General features: G+C 39.4%; 1 protein-coding gene across 1 annotated transcript in view; it reads right to left on the reverse strand.

Moving 5' to 3' along the window:
* Window positions 1-19,810, reverse strand: part of CENPP (centromere protein P) — a 229,252-nt gene that overhangs the window by 174,477 nt on the left and 34,965 nt on the right. The window contains exon 4 of the mRNA XM_061163641.1: window positions 19,133-19,221. Coding sequence (XP_061019624.1) covers window positions 19,133-19,221 — 89 coding nt within the window. The remainder of the gene's footprint in view (window positions 1-19,132; window positions 19,222-19,810) is intronic.

The raw sequence follows: 19,810 nt of genomic DNA on the forward strand, positions 1-19,810 counted from the left end.
GGTGGTCCAGTTGTTAAGAACTCACCTTGCAATGCAGAGGATGTGGGTTCGATCCCTGGTTGGGAAATTAAGATCCCACATGCCATGGAGCAGCCAAGCCCGCAGACACTCTGGCACTCCTGCACTGCAACTATGGAGCCTGCATGCCACAACTAGAGAGTCTGTGTGCCACAACAGAAGCTCCCACGTGAAGAAACAGAGATCCTGTGTGCCACAACTAAGCCCTGATGCAGACAAATAAATAAATACAAAGAGCAGAAATTATTTTTAAAAACGTCAGTTGTCAGGAAGCATTTAACAGGAGGCTTCCTGTGTGCTGTCTTGGATCTGTCATGAATCCTCTGTTGCTTATTAATTCCTGAATATTCAGGAATTTAGAGCAGTGGCACGCTATTCCCGGGGCTGAGGAATGCATGCATTTCCTTCATTAGCTTCTCCACATGGTGATAAGTAACTATTTACGACCCTCTTCCTTTTTATGAACCAACCGGTAAAAGTGATTATTAACAACCCTCTCTCTTTGATATGGATTGCCTTATGTTTCCTTGATAATTTGTAAGTCTGGACTTTTAATTTTTATCTTTGCTGAAAATAGCTACCTTGTAAGACAGTATATATACCCACACTATGTTGAATAAAACGCCTTTGCTCCATCAGAGCTTGGATCCCCATGTCTTTCCTTCCTCTCTCTCTCTCTCTCTGGCTAATTCTTTGGAGCGCGGAAGCCTGCTGAGTTCACTTTCTCAGCCTTCACCCCCTCGAGAGGGCACCTGGTGCCTACGTGAAGCAGTGCAAGCTCTGTGTCAAGAGCTTTATTGGTTTTTTGCGTAAGCCAAGGAATATCAGCCTCTTTCTCTCTCTCTTTTACTTTCTTATCGTCGACTCCAGACCACCATGTTCCAGTCCGTTAAAGGACCTCAACAGTCAGTTTACAGAGTCATTCACTGCACTATGAGTACAGAAGAGAACATCTCTATTCTTACATTGCACACCAAAGTACCTAAGAGAACAAAAGAAAAGGTAAAAACCTGGTTAAATATAACAATCTACCACTTTTTAGTTCTTTAAGTTATATATCATGGTTGAAAGTAAAAAACTATAATGTTTTCTGATAGGGTTTTCAGTGCATAATATGAATGTAATTCATATAAAATCTATAACACGAAGAGAGAGAAAGAGATCTATATGGCTATAAGTATTTCCAGACAGTACTTGTAGTGGTGAAGAATTAAATCTAAGTAGAGTGGTAAAAGTTACCTTATGTAGTTGAAATATCTCGGGAAGACAATAAAAATAATATTATTAATAATTTTCTAATGTCTGAGAGATGAAATTACTCTCCAAAGAACAAACGCTTATAAACAGCAGTTGTTGTTGTTTAGTCACGAAGTCAGGTCTGACTCTTTGGTGACCCCATGGACTGAAGCCCGCCAGGCTCCTCTCTCCATGGCAATGTCCAGGCAAGAATACTGGAGTGGGTTGCCCTTCCCTTCTCCAGGGGATCGTCCTGACCCAGGGATTAAACTTGAGTCTCTTGAATCTCTTGCATTGGCAGGCGGATTCTTTATCACTGAACCATCAGGGAAACCTATAAAAAGCGGTAGTTATTTCATTAGAGCTTACAAGGCCAAACTGATAAGACATTTTGATCTTCATCAAGCAAGGGAGCAAAGAATAAGTGCTCAATCATGTGATGTTGGAGTGAGCCAAGAAATAAAATATAAAAGTTTAAACACACACACGATACTCAAGAAAGAGAGAAAAAGATAGTTTTGTTACATAACTTTTTAAAAAGAACTGTATTTAAAGTGGATTAAGTCACAATTTCCTCAATCCCATTTTATATCTCCATAGTATACTATTTTAGAAAGTGTGTGTGTGGGTGAGAGAGAGAGAGACAAAGAGAGCATGCATGTGTTGGCTCTTATAGCCGTAGGAATTATTGCAATTTATCTATTTTTCCCAAGCACAGTTCAAACTTCACTAAATGTAAAACAGATGTTATGGACTTCCTTCACTAAATGTTGGCAGTGGTGCATTTCAATTGCAACTACAATAGTCAAAAAAGTAAAGTAACTCCAAATGTCTCTTTCTCAAGCAAGGATAAAGTAAGCACAACGAGAAATTTGGAATAAAAATTTTAAACTTAAAAAAAAGAATCCTAGAAATCAGTTCAGTCACTCAGTCGTGTCTGACTCTTTGTGACCCCATGAACTCCAGCACACCAGGCCTCCCTGTCCATCACCAACTCCTGGAGCTTACTCAAACTCATGTGCATTGAGTCGGTGATGCCATTTAATCATCTCATCCTCTTTCGTCCCCTTCTCCTCTCGCCTTCAATCTTTTCCAGCATCAGGGTCTTTTCAAATGAGTCAGTTTGTCGCAACAGCTGGCCAAACTATTGGAGTTTCAGCTTCAGCATCAGTCCTTCTAAGGAATATTCAGGACTGATTTTCTTTAGGATGGACTGGTTGAATCTCCTTGCTGTCCAAGGGAATCTCAAGAGTCTTCTCCAATACCACTGTTCAAAAGCATCAATTCTTTGGTGCTCAGCTTTCTTTCTAGTCCAACTCTGACATCCATACAGGACTACTGGAAAAACCACAGCTTTGACTACAGGGACATTTGCTGGCAAAGTAATGTCTCTGCTTTTTAATAAGCTGTCTAGGTTGGTCATAACTTTCCTTCCAAGGAGCAAGCGTCTTTTAATTTCATGGCTGCAGTCACCATCTGCAGTGATTTTGGAGCCCCAACAAATAAAGTCTGTCACTGTTTCCACTGTTTCCCCACTATTTGACATGAAGTCATGGGACCAGATGCCAGGATCTTAGTTTTCTGAATGTTGAGTTTTAAGCCAACTTCTTCACTCTCTTCTTTCACTTTCATCTCAAGAGGCTCTTTAGTTCTTCGCTTTCTGCCATAAGGGTGGTGTCCTCTGCATATCGATATTTCTCCTGGCATTCTTGATTCCAGCTTGTGCTTCATCCAGTCCCACATTTCTCATGATAAGCAGGGTAACAATATGTAGCCTTAATGTACTCCTTTTCCTATTTGGAACCAATCTGTTGTTCCATGTCCAGTTCTAACTGTTGCTTCTTGATCCGCATCCAGATTTCTCAGGAGGCAGGTAAGGTGGTCTCGTATTCCCATCTCTTGAAGAATTTTTCACAGTTTGCTGTGATCCACACAGTCAAAGGCTTTGGCAAGTCAATGAAGTAGAAGCAGCTGTTTTTCTGGAACAACCTTGCTTTTTTGATGATCCAGTGGATGTTGGCAATTTGATTTCTGGTTCCTCTGCCTTTTCCAAATCCAGCTTGAAGTTCATGGTTCATCTATTGCGTAAGCCTGGCTTGGAGAATTTTGAGCATTACTTTGCTAATGTGTGAGATGAGTGCAATTGTGTGGCAGTTTGAGCATTCTTTGGCATTGCCTTTCTTTGGGATTGGAACGAAAACTGATCTTTTCCAGTCCTGTGGCCACTGAGTTTTCCAAATTTGTGGGCATATTGAGTGTGGCGCTTTCACAGCATCATCTTTTAGGATTTGAAGTAACTCAACTGGAATTTCATCACCGCCACTAGCTTTGTTGATAGTGATGCTTCATAAGGCCCTCTTGACTTTGCATTTCAGGATGTCTGGCTCTAGGTGAGTGATCACACCATCGTGTTTATCTGTGTAATGAAGATCTTTTTTTGCATAGTTTTCCTGTATATTCTTGCCACCTCTTCTTAATATCTTCTGCTTCTGTTAGGTCCATACCATTTCTGTCCTTTATTGTGCTCATCTTTGCATGAAGTGTTCACTTGGTATCTCTAATTTTCTTGAAGAGATCTCTAGTCTTTCCCATTCTATTGTTTTCCTCTGTTTCTTTGAACTGATCACTGAGGAAAGCTTTCTTATCTCTCCTTGCTATTCTTTGGAACTTTGCATTCAGATGGGTATATCTTTCCTTTTCTACTTTGCCTTTCGCTTCTCTTCTTTTCATAGCCATTTGTAAGGCCTCCTTAGACAAATATTTCGCCTTTTTGCATTTTTTTTCTCGGGGATTGTCTTGATCACTGCCTCCTGTACAACGTCATAAACCTCTGTCCATAGTTTTTCAGGCACTCTGTCCATCAGATCTAATCCCTTGAATCTATTTGTCACTTCCACTGTATAGTCGTAAGGGATTTGATTTAGGTCAAATCACTGAATGGTCTAGTGGTTTTCCCTAGTTTTTTCAATTTAAGTCTGAATTTGGCAATAAGGAGTACATGAACTGAGCCATAGTCAGCTCCATGTCTTGTTTTTGCTGACTGTATAGTGCATCTTTGGCTGCAAAGAATATAATCAATCCAATTTCGGTATTGACCATCTAGTGATGTCCATGTGCAGAGTTTTATCTTGTGTTGTTGGAAAAGGGTGTTTGCTATGACCAGTGTGTTCTCTTGGCAAAACTCTGTTCGGCTTTGCCCTGCTTCATTCTTTACTCCAAGGCCAAATCTGCCTGTTACTCCAGGTATTTCTTGACTTTCTACTTTTGCATTCCAGTCTCCTATAATGAAAAGGACATCTTTTTTGGGTGTTAGTTCTAGAAGGTCTTGCAGGTCTTCATAGAACTGTTCAACTTCAGCTTTTTTAGTATTACTGGTCAGGGCACAGACTTGGATTACTGTGATAGTGAATGGTTTGTGTTGGAAATGGACAGAGATCATTCTGTCATTTTTGACACTGCAACCAAGTACTGCATTTAGGACTCTTTTGTTGACTATGATGGCTACTCCATTTCTTCTAAGGGATTCTTGCCCACAGTAGTATATATAATGGTCATCTGAGTTAAATTCACCCATTTCAGTCCATTTTAGTTCACTGATTCCTAAAATGTTGATGTTCGCTCTTGCCATCTCCTGTTTGACCACTTCCATATTTCCTTGATTCATGGACCTAACATTCCAGGTTCCTATGCAATATTGTTCTTTACAGCATCGGACTGTACTTCCATCACCAGTCACATTCACAACTGGGTGTTGTTTTTGCTTTGACTCTGTTTGTTCATTCTTTCTGGAGTTATTTCTCCACTGATCTCCAGTAGCATATCGGGCACCTACTGACCTGGGGAGTTCATCTTTCAGTGTCCTATCTTTTTGCCTTTTCATACTTTTCATGGGGTTCTCAAGGCAAAAATACTGAAGTGGTTTGCCATTCCCTTCTCCAGTGGACCACGTTTTGTCAGAACTCTCCATCATGACCTGTCTGTCTTGGGTGCCCAAATCTAGGTCTAGATTATCAGAAGTTAATTCACTAAAATACTATCAGTTACTCTCATACCCTGCTGTGGGAATGCAAAATGGCATGGTTACTCTTGTAAACAATTTGGCAGTTTATTAGAAATTTAAACATATTTTTACCATATGACCCAGCAACCCCACTTCTGGTTTTTACTCTAGAAAAAAGAGTTTAAATTCACATAAAAACCTCTACTGAGCAGTATTATTCATAATCACCAAAACTGGAAATAACCTGAATGTCCTCCAGTAGATGAATGTATAAATAAAATATCATCCATACAAAGGAATACTACTCAGAAATGAAAAGATAGATGAATCTCAAAGGCATTATGCTAAGGAAAGAAGCCGATCTCAAAAGGTTACATGATTTCATTTATTTGACATTTCATAAAATGAAAAATTGTAGTAATGAAGATCAGAGCAGGCTTTTCTATGGGTTGGGGTATAAGGGAATTTTTGCATTGATGGAAGTGTTTAATATCCTGATTGTAGTGAGTACATGGAAACCATCTAATCATACAGAAGGAAAAAATTAAATAAAATGAATGGAGCCACAGGGACATGTAGGACAACACCAAAAGATTTTATATTCATGTTGACAGAGACCCAGAAGAAACGGAGAAAGAATGTTGATTGAAAAAAAATATTTGGAAAAATAGTGGCTAAAAACTTGCCAAATTAGGTAAAAAGATACAAACTTACAAATTCAAGAAGCTCAAAAAATCCAGAGAGGATAAACTCAAAGAAATCCATGCTTAAATGTATCATAACCAAACTACTAAAAATTAAAAAGAAAACTTCATAAATCAGTTAGAGGAAAATAGACACATGCCATATAGAGTAACAAAGATTCAAAGAGAACAGATTTCTCAACAGAAACCATGGAGGCCAGAAGGAAGTCAGCTCAGATTTCAATATCTAGTGCAAATCTCTTTAATAAATGAAGGTATAATAATGATATTCTTAAAAGGAAGAAAATGAAAAGAATTTGTCCAACTCAACCTACTCAAAAGGAAATGATGCTAAAGGGAAACTGGTAATATCAGAAATAAATAAAAACAACCCAAATCATAAAAATCTGCATAGTGATATTAGACTGTTAAAATATATTAAAACCCAGAAAGTAATAATTATAATATTATCTGATGGGGTTACAATGTATGTAGGAGTATATGATGGCTATAATATGAAGAGATAGGAATGTAAAGGGACCTATTTAGTACAAAATTTCTATTTGAAGTGGTAAAATATTTATTCTAAGGAGATGGTGATCCCTACATCAACCAGTTATATATATATACATATATATAAAATACACACATAATACACATTTAGATATATTATTTTAATATATGTACTTATAATATGTAAGAGATATAGAAAAAAGTCAAATTAAAGTGGAATTTTAAAAAATATTCAAAGAACCCAGAAAAGATACAGAAGGGAAAAATATAAGAAAAAAACAAAGAGAACAAAAACTGCTGGGTAGATCCCAATCCAAACAGATCAACAATTACCTTAAATGGAAATAAATCAAAGATCTAAATGTAAAAGGTAAAATTATAAAAATTTCTAAAGATTTTGAAGAGAGCCTTCACGACCTGAGGTTAGGCAAAAAGTTTTCTGATATCATATCAAAACACAAGCAAAAAAAAAAAATAAAGGCAAACTGTGATCTTGAAAGCAAAATATTGTGCTCTTTGAAAGATACTGTTAAGAAAATAAAAAGCCAAGCTACGGAAATGGGAGAAATATTGAGAAATTTCAAATATGATAAAGGACTTGTATGCAGGTATGCAGAGTATTTAAAGAACTCTCAAAACAATAGTGAGAAACAACCTAAAGAAGCAATATAAGAAAAAAAACATGTGCAGGAACATGAGATTCTACTACACTTCTACTAGAATGGATAAATTAAAAAATACATGCATACCAAGTCCTGGAGACCATGCAGAGCGATAGGAACTCTCATATGTTGCTGGTGGAAATGCAAAATGGTAAAAGCCTCTGGAAAATAGCTTGACAATTTCTTATAACTAACAAAACAAAACATGTGCTTATCACATGACACAACAGTCCAACTCCCAAGTATTCATCCTAGAGCAGAGATCAGTAAACTTTCCTTAAAACATCAGATAGTAAATACATCAAGTTTTCAGACAATGTGGTCTGTATTATAACACTGTAAAATTAATTCACTCTGATATTTTACAATGAAAGTAACTACAGACAATACTTAAGAAATGGACATGACTGCGTTTCAATAAAACTTCTCTTATAAAAACAGGTAGCTGGGGACCTCCCTGGTGGTCCAGTGGTTAAGATTCCACACTTCCAGTGCAGGGGGCACAGGTCTGACCTCTGGTTGTGGAACTAAGATCCTGCATGCTGCACAGCCAAATAAATTATAATTGACCTGACTCTTAAAAAAGAATAAGCAAATGATCTGTGAATCAAAGTTTGCCCATCTCTGCCTAAGAAGAATGAAAACTTACACTCACACAAAACCCTTCACACAAACGTTTAGAGCATCTGTATTTATAATAGCAAAAATCTAGAAACAATCTAAATGTCCTTCAGTGAGTAAATGGATAAACAAACTGTGGAATATGCATGTAATACAATACTACTCAGTAATAAAAAGAAAAAGCTATTGATACACACAAAAATATGAATTAATCTCAACGGAATTAGCTTGAGTGAAATAAACTAGTCTTGAAAGTTTACATACCATGTGATTCCACCTGGAAAAGGCTAAATTCTACTGATGAAGAACATACCAAAGATAATGCCTATAAGGGGGAGTAATGGGCATATCTAAAAAAGTGAGCATGAGAGTTTTTTATTTTTTTATTTTTAATTTTTTTTTGCTTTCTAACCTAATTTCCTTTATTTTTATTTTTTTTTTTGGTTTTGTCATACATTGACATGAATCAGCCATAGATTTACACGTATTCCCCATCCCAATCTCCCCTCCCACCTCCCTCTCCACCCGATTCCCCTGGGTCTTCCCAGTGCACCAGGCCCGAGCACTTGTCTCATGCATCCCACCTGGGCTGGTGATCTGTTTCACCATAGATAATGTACATGCTGTTCTTTCGAAACATCCCACCCTCACCTTCTCCCACAGAGTTCAAAAGTCTGTTCTGTATTTCTGTGTCTCTTTTTCTGTTTTGCATATAGGGTTATCGTTACCATCTTTCTAAATTCCATATATATGTGTTAGTATGCTGTAATGTTCTTTATCTTTCTGGCTTACTTCACTCTGTATAAGGGGCTCCAGTTTCATCCATCTCATTAGAACTGATTCAAATGAATTCTTTTTAACGGCTGAGTAATATTCCGTGGTGTATATGTACCACAGCTTCCTTATCCATTCATCTGCTGATGGGCATCTAGGTTGCTTCCATGTCCTGGCTATTATAAACAGTGCTGCGATGAACATTGGGGTGCACGTGTCCCTTTCAGATCTGGTTTCCTCAGTGTGTATGCCCAGAAGTGGGATTGCTGGGTCATATGGCAGTTCCATTTCCAGTTTTTTAAGAAATATCCACACTGTTCTCCATAGCGGCTGTACTAGTTTGCATTCCCACCAACAGTGTAAGAGGGTTCCCTTTTCTCCACACCCTCTCCAGCATTTATTGCTTGTAGACTTTTGGATAGCAGCCATCCTGACTGGCGTGTAATGGTACCTCATTGTGGTTTTGATTTGCATTTCTGTAATAATTTTTACTTATTTCACTTATTACTTAAAGTTCCATGTAGTCAGGAGTTTTCTGGTGTTCTCAGGTTTTGGGCTTAAGTCTCCTGCCTCTGGATTTCAGTTTTATTCTTCCTGTAGTCTCAGGACTTCTCCAACGATACAGCACTGATAAGGAAACTTCTAGGTTAACGGCGAAAAGATTCTCCCCCGTTAGGGACACCCAGAGAGGTTCACAGAGTTACATGAAGAAGAGGAGAGGGAGGAGGGAGATAGAGATGAGCAGGAGGAGCAAAAGGGGGACTCAAGAGGAGAGAGACAGATCTACGCAGCTGTCTGTTCCCAGAGTGTTCTCCGTAGCCCAGTCACCTACAAAGATTCACAGAATTGGATTGGGAAGAGAAGGGGAAAGGAGGAAATAGAGGTGTTCTGAGGTAGAAAACAGAGAGTCAAGATTGGGAGAGAATAATCTTCAGTTTAAAAATAGGGCTTCTCTTTTTTTTTTTTGTAAGGTTATAGTGTATTGAAAATGAAAATTAAGGAGTAGTAGAGGAGTACTAGAGGACTTTAAAAGAAATAAGAGAAAAAATAAAACAGAAAATAGAACATAAAAAGGAAAGAAAAAAAAAGAAAGAAAAAAAAAATTTTTTTTTTCCCCTAATTAAAAAAATCATAAAAATCTATGGAAATGAAAGTTAAGGAGTAATGGGGGAGTAATAGGGAATTTTAAAGGAAAATAAAAGAGAAAAAAGAAAAAAAGAAAAAAAAAAAAAGAAAAAAGTAAAATTATATCTAGGAGTTTCTCTGGAGCTGTTGCGGTCAGTGTGGGTTCGGTTCAGTTTCAGATAGCTCCTCGTTCCAGCTTACACTTCTCGATATCTACAGGCCCCTTCTGGTGTAGTCGGTGTTTTCTACAGGGATTTTAATCTGTTGCACCAGTCCCTTCTGAAGCGGTTCCCTTTATTTCTTTGGCTTCTGTTTGCCGGTCTCTTCAGAGCCTCATTTCCGCCCTGACAGAGGCGGGCGGAGGTGGACTCTTATTCAGGTAGCTAGTTCCGTCGCTCTGCGGGGAGGGGCTGGCTCTGCAGGGCGGGGCCGGCGCTGTGGGGACGGGCTGGCGTCGCGGCGACGGGCTGGCGCTGCCGGGAGGGGCTGTCGCTGTGGTGACGGGCTTGCAACGCGGGGACGGGCTGGCGCTGCCGGGAGGGGCCGACGCTGCCCTCTCCGTCTGCGCTGCTCAGGCTCCCGGCTGTTCTATGTGGAGCGCGCCCCGCGCTGCGCGAGGTTCCAGCCCTCGGGTGTTCCACAAAAGCGCGGAACGAAAAGCTGCGCCTGCTCTCTGTGCCTTCCCCGTCAGAGCGGTCCAGGCAGCCAGGGGCTTGGTGGGCGCACTCTCCCCAGGTGTGGCACGCCCACTCCCTTCCACGGACCCAGTCTCAGTTTCCGCTGGCGCCAGTCGGGTGCGCGCGCCTTCTGCCCTCTGCGTCCCCAGCCCCAGTCCCCACCCGCGCCGGTCGGGTGCCTGCGCCCTGTGTCTCGCCGCGACCTTCCCCTCCCCCCTGCCTCCTGCCTCCGGCGGGGCTGGGCCGGTCCGCAGCCTGCGAGCTCTTCTCTGGACTTTCTCGGTCTCTTTGTTCTGTGAACGGCCGGCAGTGTGTTCGGGCCGGTTAATTTACTCTCTCTTTTGGTCTCCCACAGTTCAAGTTGGCAACTCTCCGAAGCTCCCTCCGATTGTCCTCAGGGCACTCAGGCCCGGACCCTACCCCAAGCAATGCCGCCTAAGACTCCCTTCCCGGGACGGATCTCCATCCTTAGCTCTTTTGTCTCACTTTTTATCTTTTATATTTTGTCCTACCTTCTTTCGAAGACAATGGGCTGCTTTTCTGGGCACCTGATGACCTCAGCTAGCGATCAGAAGTTGTTTTGCGAAGTTTGCTCTGCGTTCAGTTATTCTTTTGATGAATTTGTAGGAGAGAAAGTGGTCTCCCCGTCCTACTCCTCCGCCATCTTGTCTCCTCTCCCTGAGAGTTTTTTAGTATTATGGAATTGTTACTTATTCCGATTATAGTGGCAGTTTTATGAATTTACATTTGTGCTAAATTGACAAGACTTCTATGACAGAAAGTCAATTTTGTTGTATGATAATTGAAATGTACTAAAAAAATTATGAAAGAAGAGAAAAAAGGAGGGAAGGACGGAGAGAGGGAGGGAGGGAAGAAAGAAGGAAGGAAGCAAAAAGGAGAGGAAGAAAGGAAAGACAGAAAAGGAAGAAAGGGAAGAAAGAAGAGAAAAGAGAAAAATTATGAAAGAAGTCACACAGAGAACTTTGAGGAATGACTGGTCCTGACAGTGAGGTTAAAAGATTAATGAGTGGACGGCTTTAATATCTGATGAGACAATTTGAAACAATAATTATCTCCTTTACTGGAATACACATGTGAGGAGATCACCTAGAATAATTACATGGAAAAACAATCATTAAAAAGAGATTATTTTTAAAATAGATAAGAAAATTTGAAAATCAGACACATAGAACTTTTACAAATGACAAGTACTGTCAGTGAAATTATAGACTCAATGGATAAGCAAAGAGCTTTCCTGGTGGCCCAGTGGTAAAGAATCCGTCTGTCACTGCAGGAGACATGGGTTCAATCCCTGGGTCTGGCAAGATCCCCTGGAGAATGAAATGGCAACCCACTCCAGTATTCTTCCTGGGAAATCCAGCAAGAATATGGACAGAGGAACCTGGTGGGCTACAGAGCTGCAAAAGAGTCAGACATGACTTAGTGACTAAACAACAACATGGATAAATGAGTATGAAGAGATGCTCAAACATCATCAATTATTAGAGAAATGCAAATCAAAATTAAAAGAGGTACCATCTCACAACAGACAGTATTGCCATCACTAATACAAATAACAAATCTTAGAGAGGGTATGGAGAAAAGGGAACCTTCTTACACTGTTGGTGACAATATAAGTTGGTACGGCCACTGTGGCAAACAGCATGGAGGTTCCTCAGAAAACTAAAAATAGAATTACCATATGATCCAGCAATCCCATTCCTAAGCATATACCTGGACAAAACTATAATTAAAAAAGACACATGGGAGTTTCCCTGGAGGCTCAGTGGTCAAGAATCTGCCTGCCAGTGCAGGAGACATGGGTTTGATCCCTTACCTGGGAAGATCCCACATGCCGCGGAGCAGCTAAGCCTGTGTGCCACAACTATTGAGCCTGTGCACTAGAATGGGAGAGCCAAAACTGCCAAAGTTGGCACACTCTAGAGTCTGTGCTCCACATCAAGAGAGGCCACCATAATGAGAAGCTCGCACACCACAACTAGAGAATTGACTGGCATGCCACAACTAGAAAAGCCCACACAGCAATGAGGACACAGCACAGCCAAAAATAAATAAATGAGAATGCATCTTAAAAAAAAAAAAGACACATGCACACTATGCTCACAGCAGCACTACTGACAATAGCAAAACATGGAAACAATGTAAACACCAATCAACAGATGAATGGAGAAAGATGTGATATACATATACAAGGGAGTACTACTCAGCCACAAAAAATTATGAAATAATGCCATTTGCAGCAATATGGATGCAACTAGAGATTATCATAATACTAAGTGTAGTAAGTCAGAATGAGAAAGACAAATACCACACGATATCACTTATATGTGGGAACTAAAATATGGCACAAAAGAACCTATTTACAAAACAGAAACAGACTCACAAACATAAAGAACGGACTTGCAGTTGCCAGGTGGGAGAGGGGAGGGAAAGGAATGGACTAGGAGTTGGTTAGTAGATGCAGAGGACAAGGGATGCACAGCTCAGAGAACTATATACAATACCCCATGATAAACCATAATGGAAAAGAATATAAAAAGAATGTATATATGCGTATAATGAGTCACTGTGCTGGACAGCAGAGATTGGCTCAACACTGTAAATCAACTATATTTCAATTTAAAAAAAAGACTCAATGGACACGGGTTTAAGAGCAGATTATGGGAAACTGGGATTGACATACACACTACTATATATAAAATGGGCTTCCCAGGTGATACTAGTGGTAAAGAACCTATCTGCCAATGCAGGAAATGTAAGAGATGTGGGTTTGATCCTTGAGTCAGGAAGATTCCCTGGAGGAGGGCATGGTAACCCACTCTAATATTCTTGCCTGGAGATTCCCACGGACAGAGGAGCCTAGTATTGTAAATCAACTACATTCCAATAAATTGCTTTTGAAAAGAGGTTAGTCAGAAAATGAAGAAATAATTACTGAACGAAAATACACATCTGAGGAACAATCAGAAATAAGCACAGAGTTATGAAGAGACAGAAAATATAAAGAGTAAGATGGATACAGAAGATAAAAAGATAGTATGTCCCAAATTCTAGATTGAGAATCAGAGAAAATTAAGAAGCAGTTCCACTTCTACCAAAAATGTAAAAATTTGCAGAGAGGGCCACAATCATGGAAATCTGAATAATCTATAAAATCATAACCTTTTTGAGCCCATCAAAGATCTGAATCACAAGGCAACCAAATAAATTAATATTTTTCTTCCTCAAAGGAGAAAACAGGACACACATACTATTCACCCTTGGTTAAACACAGGGGAGGGAAGCAGCCACCATAGAAGTGGGTAACAAGAAATTAGCTAAAATTTCTGTGAATTCTCAAAGGACAATTGTGGGGTGGATGTCATTTTGGAACAGATGGGAACCCCAGGCACGAAAGAACTCCACCAGAAAGACCATGGCAGGAGCCCAGCAAGAGCTCTCCTCAGTGGCACAGGCACAAGCACGTGATCAGCTGCTGCTGGGGTTCAAAATGAAGCCAGAACTTTTCTCTGGTAGGAAGCAAAAACTCTAAATCGCTAAAGAAGCAGCAGGAAAGCAATGCAAGAATAAAATCCCTTTTTTCCAACAGAGGAATGAAAGTCATACCCACTTGACCCTGGGGGAAGGGAAGAAAATGCTCAGGTTACAGAGAGAAAGATCCAGTGCTTTGTAAAGGAGGACAGAAATTAAATACCACTGTTCCATGGGAGGGGTACAAAACCTTTTGGGTGCAGGATCCTACACTAAAACCAAGCATAATCCTGTCACCACAGGAGTGGGTGGGAAGGACAAGGAACTCTCTCCAATCCAAGATCAACCCTAGACTCAGGCTGAGTTTGGCTGCACTGGAAACAGCAAGGAAAACTGGTGTTCTCAATCTCCAAGGTGCAGGTCCATAGGATCTGTCCAATATTAAGGATGAACCATGGAACATAGATCTCCCTTTGTTCCCACCATGAGGCTAGCACCAAGTAACAAGCATCAACACCTACTGCTGGAGAGTGTCAAATGCAGGGAGAAACATTCCCCTCTGAGATACAGATGTATCAGTGCAGTTCAGTCCAGTGGCTCAGTCATGTCCGACTCTTTGTGACCCCATGAATCGCAGCATGCCAGGGCTCCCTGTCCATCATCAACTCCCAGAGTTTACTCAAACTCATGCCCATCGAGTTGGTGATGCCATCCAGCCATCTCATCCTCTGTCGTCCCCTTTTCCTCCTGCCCGCAATCCCTCCCAACATCAGGGTTTTTTCAAATGAGTCAGCTCTTCGCATCAGGTGGCCAAAGTATTGGAGTTTCAGCTTCAACATCAGTCCTTCCAATGAACACCCAGGACTTATCTCCTTCAAGATGGACTGGTTGGATCTCCTTGCAGTCCAAGGGACTCTCAAGAGTCTTCTCCAACACCACAGTTCAAAAGCATCAATTTTTCGGTGCTCAGCTTTCTTCACAGTCCAACTCTCACATCCATACGTGACCACTGGAAAAACCATAGCCTTGACTAGACGGACCCTTGTTGGCAAAGTAATGTCTCTGCCTTTTAATATGCTATCTAAGTTGGTCATAACTTTCCTTCCAAGGAGTAAGCGTCTTTTAATTTCATGGCTGCAGTCACCATCTGCAGTGATTTTGGAGCCCAAAAAAATAAAGTCTGACACTGTTTCCACTGTCTCCCCATCTATTTCCCATGAGGTGATGGGACCAGATGCCATGATCTTAGTTTTCTGAATGTCGAGCTTTAAGCCAACTTTTTCACTCTCCTCCTTCACTTTCATCAAGAGGCTTTTTAGTTCCTCTTCACTTTCTGCCATAAGGGTGGCATCATCTGCATATCTGAGGTTATTGAAGGAATTACTAAAAGTTGAGAGTGAAGCTAGGACAATGATGAAAACCTTCCAGCTCCCTAAACTCTATTCCAAACATAAGGAAGAACTAAATTTGAAGTTGAGTTTGAGTTTGAATTCACTGTTGGAAGAATTTGAAATCTTTAGTGACTAAAGTTAATAAAAGAAATAAAAACCCCAAACCAGCTCAACTGCTGACTATCTTGAATTAAACCCCATACTAATAGCCTGATAAGAGAAATGTGCCCCTGTTTATAATAGCCAGGACATGGAAGCAACCTAGATGCCCATCAGCAGATGAATGGATAAGGAAGCTGTGGTACATATACACCACGGAATATTACTCAGCCGTTAAAAAGAATTCATTTGAATCAGTCCTAATGAGATGGATGAAACTGGAGCCCCTTATACAGAGTGAAGTAAGCCAGAAAGATAAAGAACATTACAGCATACTAACACATATATATGGAATTTAGAAAGATGGCAACGATAACCCTATATGCAAAACAGAAAAAGAGACACAGAAATACAGAACAGACTTTTGAACTCTGTGGGAGAAGGTGAGGGTGGGATATTTCAAAAGAACAGCATGTATACTATCTATGGTGAAACAGATCACCAGCCCAGGTGGGATGCATGAGACAAGTGCTCGGGCCTGGTGCACTGGGAAGACCCAGGGGAATCGGGTGGAGAGGGAGGTGGGAGGGGAGATTGGGATGGGGAATACGTGTAAATCTATGGCTGATTCATATCAATGTATGACAAAACCCACTGAAATGTTGTGAAGTAATTAGCCTCCAACTAATAAAAAAAAAAAAAAAAAAGAGAGAAATGTGCCCATTTCTGGGCATAAATACTATTTGTTTCAGTCTCTATTGAAATGTCCATCAACAGATGGACATTTACTGATGTACATCAGTCAATAAAAAATTGAGACACAGAAATTCAAGAAAAGATGAACTATTGTAGACAATAGTTCACAGTGACAACAGTAACAAGTAATAGCAATATTATTACTATTAGTTAATGGTAACTAACAGTAATAGTTCTGTAGTCACCAGAATTGAACTCAAAGATGACTCAAGTGTTGATAATATTAGATATAGGCTTTAAAATAACTATGATTTAAAATCACAGAGACAGAATAAGAACAGTGGCTGCTAGGAGTTGGGCAAAGAAGGAAATGGGGAGCTATGGCTTAATGGGTATGGAGTTTCAATTTTACAAGATGAAGAGAGTCATGGAGATGCATGGTGATGATGACTGTATAACATTATGAATTTATATATGAATAAATCTAAATCTGTAAAAGCTCTCTGAATTTTACTAATATCAATGTTCTGGTTTTGATAGTATACTACAATTATACAAGATGCTACCACTCTCAGAGGCTGGATGAGGGTATATAGAATCTTCCTTATATATGGTTTTTACTGCAACTTCTTGTGAGTCTATAATTATTTCTAAACTCCATGTAAGAAAGATGAAATAAGAGTCACAAAATATTTATAATTGCTGAAAGTGCCTAATGGGTAGCTGCAGGTTAATTATAATATTATTTTTATAGATCCATGTATCCCTCCACTTCTCAAAAGTTTGAGTGAATCCACTTTACTTTTTATTTTTCAATTATTTATTTAATCATGGGGCTTCCCTGGTAGCTCAATTGGTAAAGAATCTGCCTGCAATGCAGGAGACACTGGATCAATTCCTGGGTCAGGAAGATCCCCTGGAAAAGGGAATGGCTACGCACTCCAGTATTTTGGCCTAGAGAATTCCATGGACTGTATAGTCCATGTGGTCGACTTTCACTTTCACTTGTCATTTATTTATGGCTGTGCTTGGTCTTCCTTGCTATGAAGGCTTTTCTCTAGTTGCAGGGATCAAGGGCTACTCTTCATTGCAGTGTGTAGTCTTCTCATTGCAATGGCTTCTCTTGTGGAGTACGGGCTCTAGAACACATGGGCTTCAGTAGGTGTGATTCCTGGGCCCCAGAGCACACGCTCAATAGTTGTGGTGAATGAGCTTAGCTGCTACACAGCATGTGGGATTTTCCCAAACCAGAACCCATGTTTCTGCTTTGGTAGGCAGATTGTTTACACTGAGCCAGCAAGGAAGCCTCACACCACTTTACCTCTACCAAAGATTTACATTATTACCTCTTCTTGATAATCAAAAGAAATCTGAAAGAATCTTCACTTTTACAAAAAAAGGTGAAAAGTAAGAATAGCATTCAGGGTTTGTTTTGCAGTAAGCCAACATGCACCCTGAGCAGCAAGACTGGTACCACTAAGCTCCTTCCCCAGAAACCACACTCAGCATCTCAGCATCAAACTTTGAACTGTGTCTGTGACTATCTGTGCTATATCTTGACTTATTCTGCACATCTATTAGCAAAAACTGTCCAGAGGTAACAGCTTCTTTGCTTTACATTATTTTGGCTTACAAAAGGTTTCATAGGAATGCTCTATTTTTGGAAAGCAGTAGGAACCTATATTTGAAAATTTCCATAATAAAGCATTAAAGAAAAAAATAACTATGATTAATAAATTAAAAGATCTAGTAAGAAAGCTAGATAATATTCATCAAAAATGGGGAATTTAAGCAAAGAAAAAAATTAAGAATCAAATTAAAACACTAGAAATTTTTTAAAAAAGTACTTTAGAGATGACAAATCCCTTCAGTGAGCTCATTGCAGACTGGACTTCAGAACTTGAACATAACGTAATACACCAAATGTTTTAACATATAAGTAATCAGAGTTGGAGAAGAAGAAAGAGAACAGGACAGAAAAAGTATCTCAAAAGATATAGTTAGAAATGTTCACATAAACACTCTCTAGAAATAGCACAAACTGTCAAAAAAAATTAATAGAAAGATATGAAAGCAGCCCAAAAAATGCATGCACACACAAAAACAATATAGCAGACTTCTTTTCACAACCTATGTACTCCAGTAGACATTGGAAAGATTTCTTTAAAGATGTGTAAGAAAAATTGTCAATCCAACTGTCAAAGGTCAACAATAAATTCCTGGTTTGCCCTCCCATCTTTCAGTTTTCTAAATCCTTTGCAGGATCCTTCAAATCCATTCAACATACATTTTAGAATTCTTCAAGGTTCAGTTTCAATCCTTTCCCTATTTTCTACATTCTCTCCACAGGCAATTTCATTCTTGCTCAAAGTTTTAACTTTACCCACTGGTAGAAAATCCCAGTGTTTATATCTACTACTTACATCTCTTCTTAGCTGCCTACTTCTTATTTTTACTTTAGTGTTTCAAAGGCACTTATGTTCAACATGTCTAAACTGAAGTCACAATCTCATTTGACATGCTCTTCTTGCCACTTTTCCTGTCTCAACAAATGCAATCACCATCATCAAGGAATTATCATTTGTCAGTGACTCCTGACCCCTCTTTTTCAACCAACATCACGCCTATTCAAGGTGCTTCCTAAATATACCCCATCTACCCAGTCCTCTACCTCAACCACCATTAGTCTAGTCCAAACTACAAATTTCTGTTTCCCTGCACTGTTTTAATGGGCTAGTCACCGATCCTCCTGCATCCAATTTTGCACCCCTTAAATCCCTTCTCCCTGCAACATCAAGAACAATTTTTTCCCAGATGTGAAAATTTTGCCTCCCTTAGGCTCTGTTTAAAATCTTTCTGTACCTTTACATTTGTCATAGGACTATGGTCAAGGTCCAAAATCCATAATGTGGACCTTACAGACATTGCTAACTGCATCTTATCCCACACCCCCAGTCACTCTGCCCTCCTGTCAGCTGCTAACAGATGTCATGCTCCCCCTTAGCACAGTGCCTACACAGTAGGACCAAAAATGGTGTTATGCTTTCAGAAGTATTTTGATATTTACTTATCAACAAAAAGAATAAGTAAACTTAAAATTGTAATCTGAAAGAAATATCTTTATAAAAAAAAGTAAATACCTTACCTAGACACAAATTGACTTAATTCTGAATATTCAGTGGGCTCCATTATTATGCTGAGGTCAGTGATAACAGAAGATAAACTCTCCTTATCCTAAAATAAGAACAAAAAAATAAAGCTTTTTTTTTTTTAATCAAAGCACCGTCAACTTTTAAATAAGGAGAAAAAACTACTTTCAAAATACGCCAAATAGTAGCCAATAAAAAGTACTGCAAATATGGGTTACTTAAAAAAATTTTTTTTATTGGAGTACAGTTGGTTTACAATGTTGTGCTAATTTCACATGCACAGCAAAGTGAATCAGTGATACATACACAGACATCCGCAGTTTTGGTTTTTTTTTATGATTCTTTCCCCACATAGATCATTACAGAGTACTGAGTAGAATTCCCTGTGTTACAGCCCTTATTAGTTATCCATTTTATATATAAAATCAAGGTTTTCTCCTTTATTCTAGTAAATTTTCTCATACTATATATTTACCTATCATTTCTGTTTCACTTTTTTGGTTGTTTTTGGAAAAATGACACACCTTAATTTTGTCTTCCAGATTTTTCATCTTTTCAATTGTACGTGTAAGTGATTTTTCTCAAGCCTATCCTCCATATTCTACTCCTAGCTACTCCTAATTTAGCTCTCAGCACTATAATCATTTTATTCTTCCTTCCTTCCTTTCTTTCTC

The sequence above is a fragment of the Dama dama genome, chromosome 16 (assembly GCF_033118175.1).
Source record: "Dama dama isolate Ldn47 chromosome 16, ASM3311817v1, whole genome shotgun sequence".
Classification (NCBI taxonomy): domain Eukaryota; kingdom Metazoa; phylum Chordata; class Mammalia; order Artiodactyla; family Cervidae; genus Dama; species Dama dama.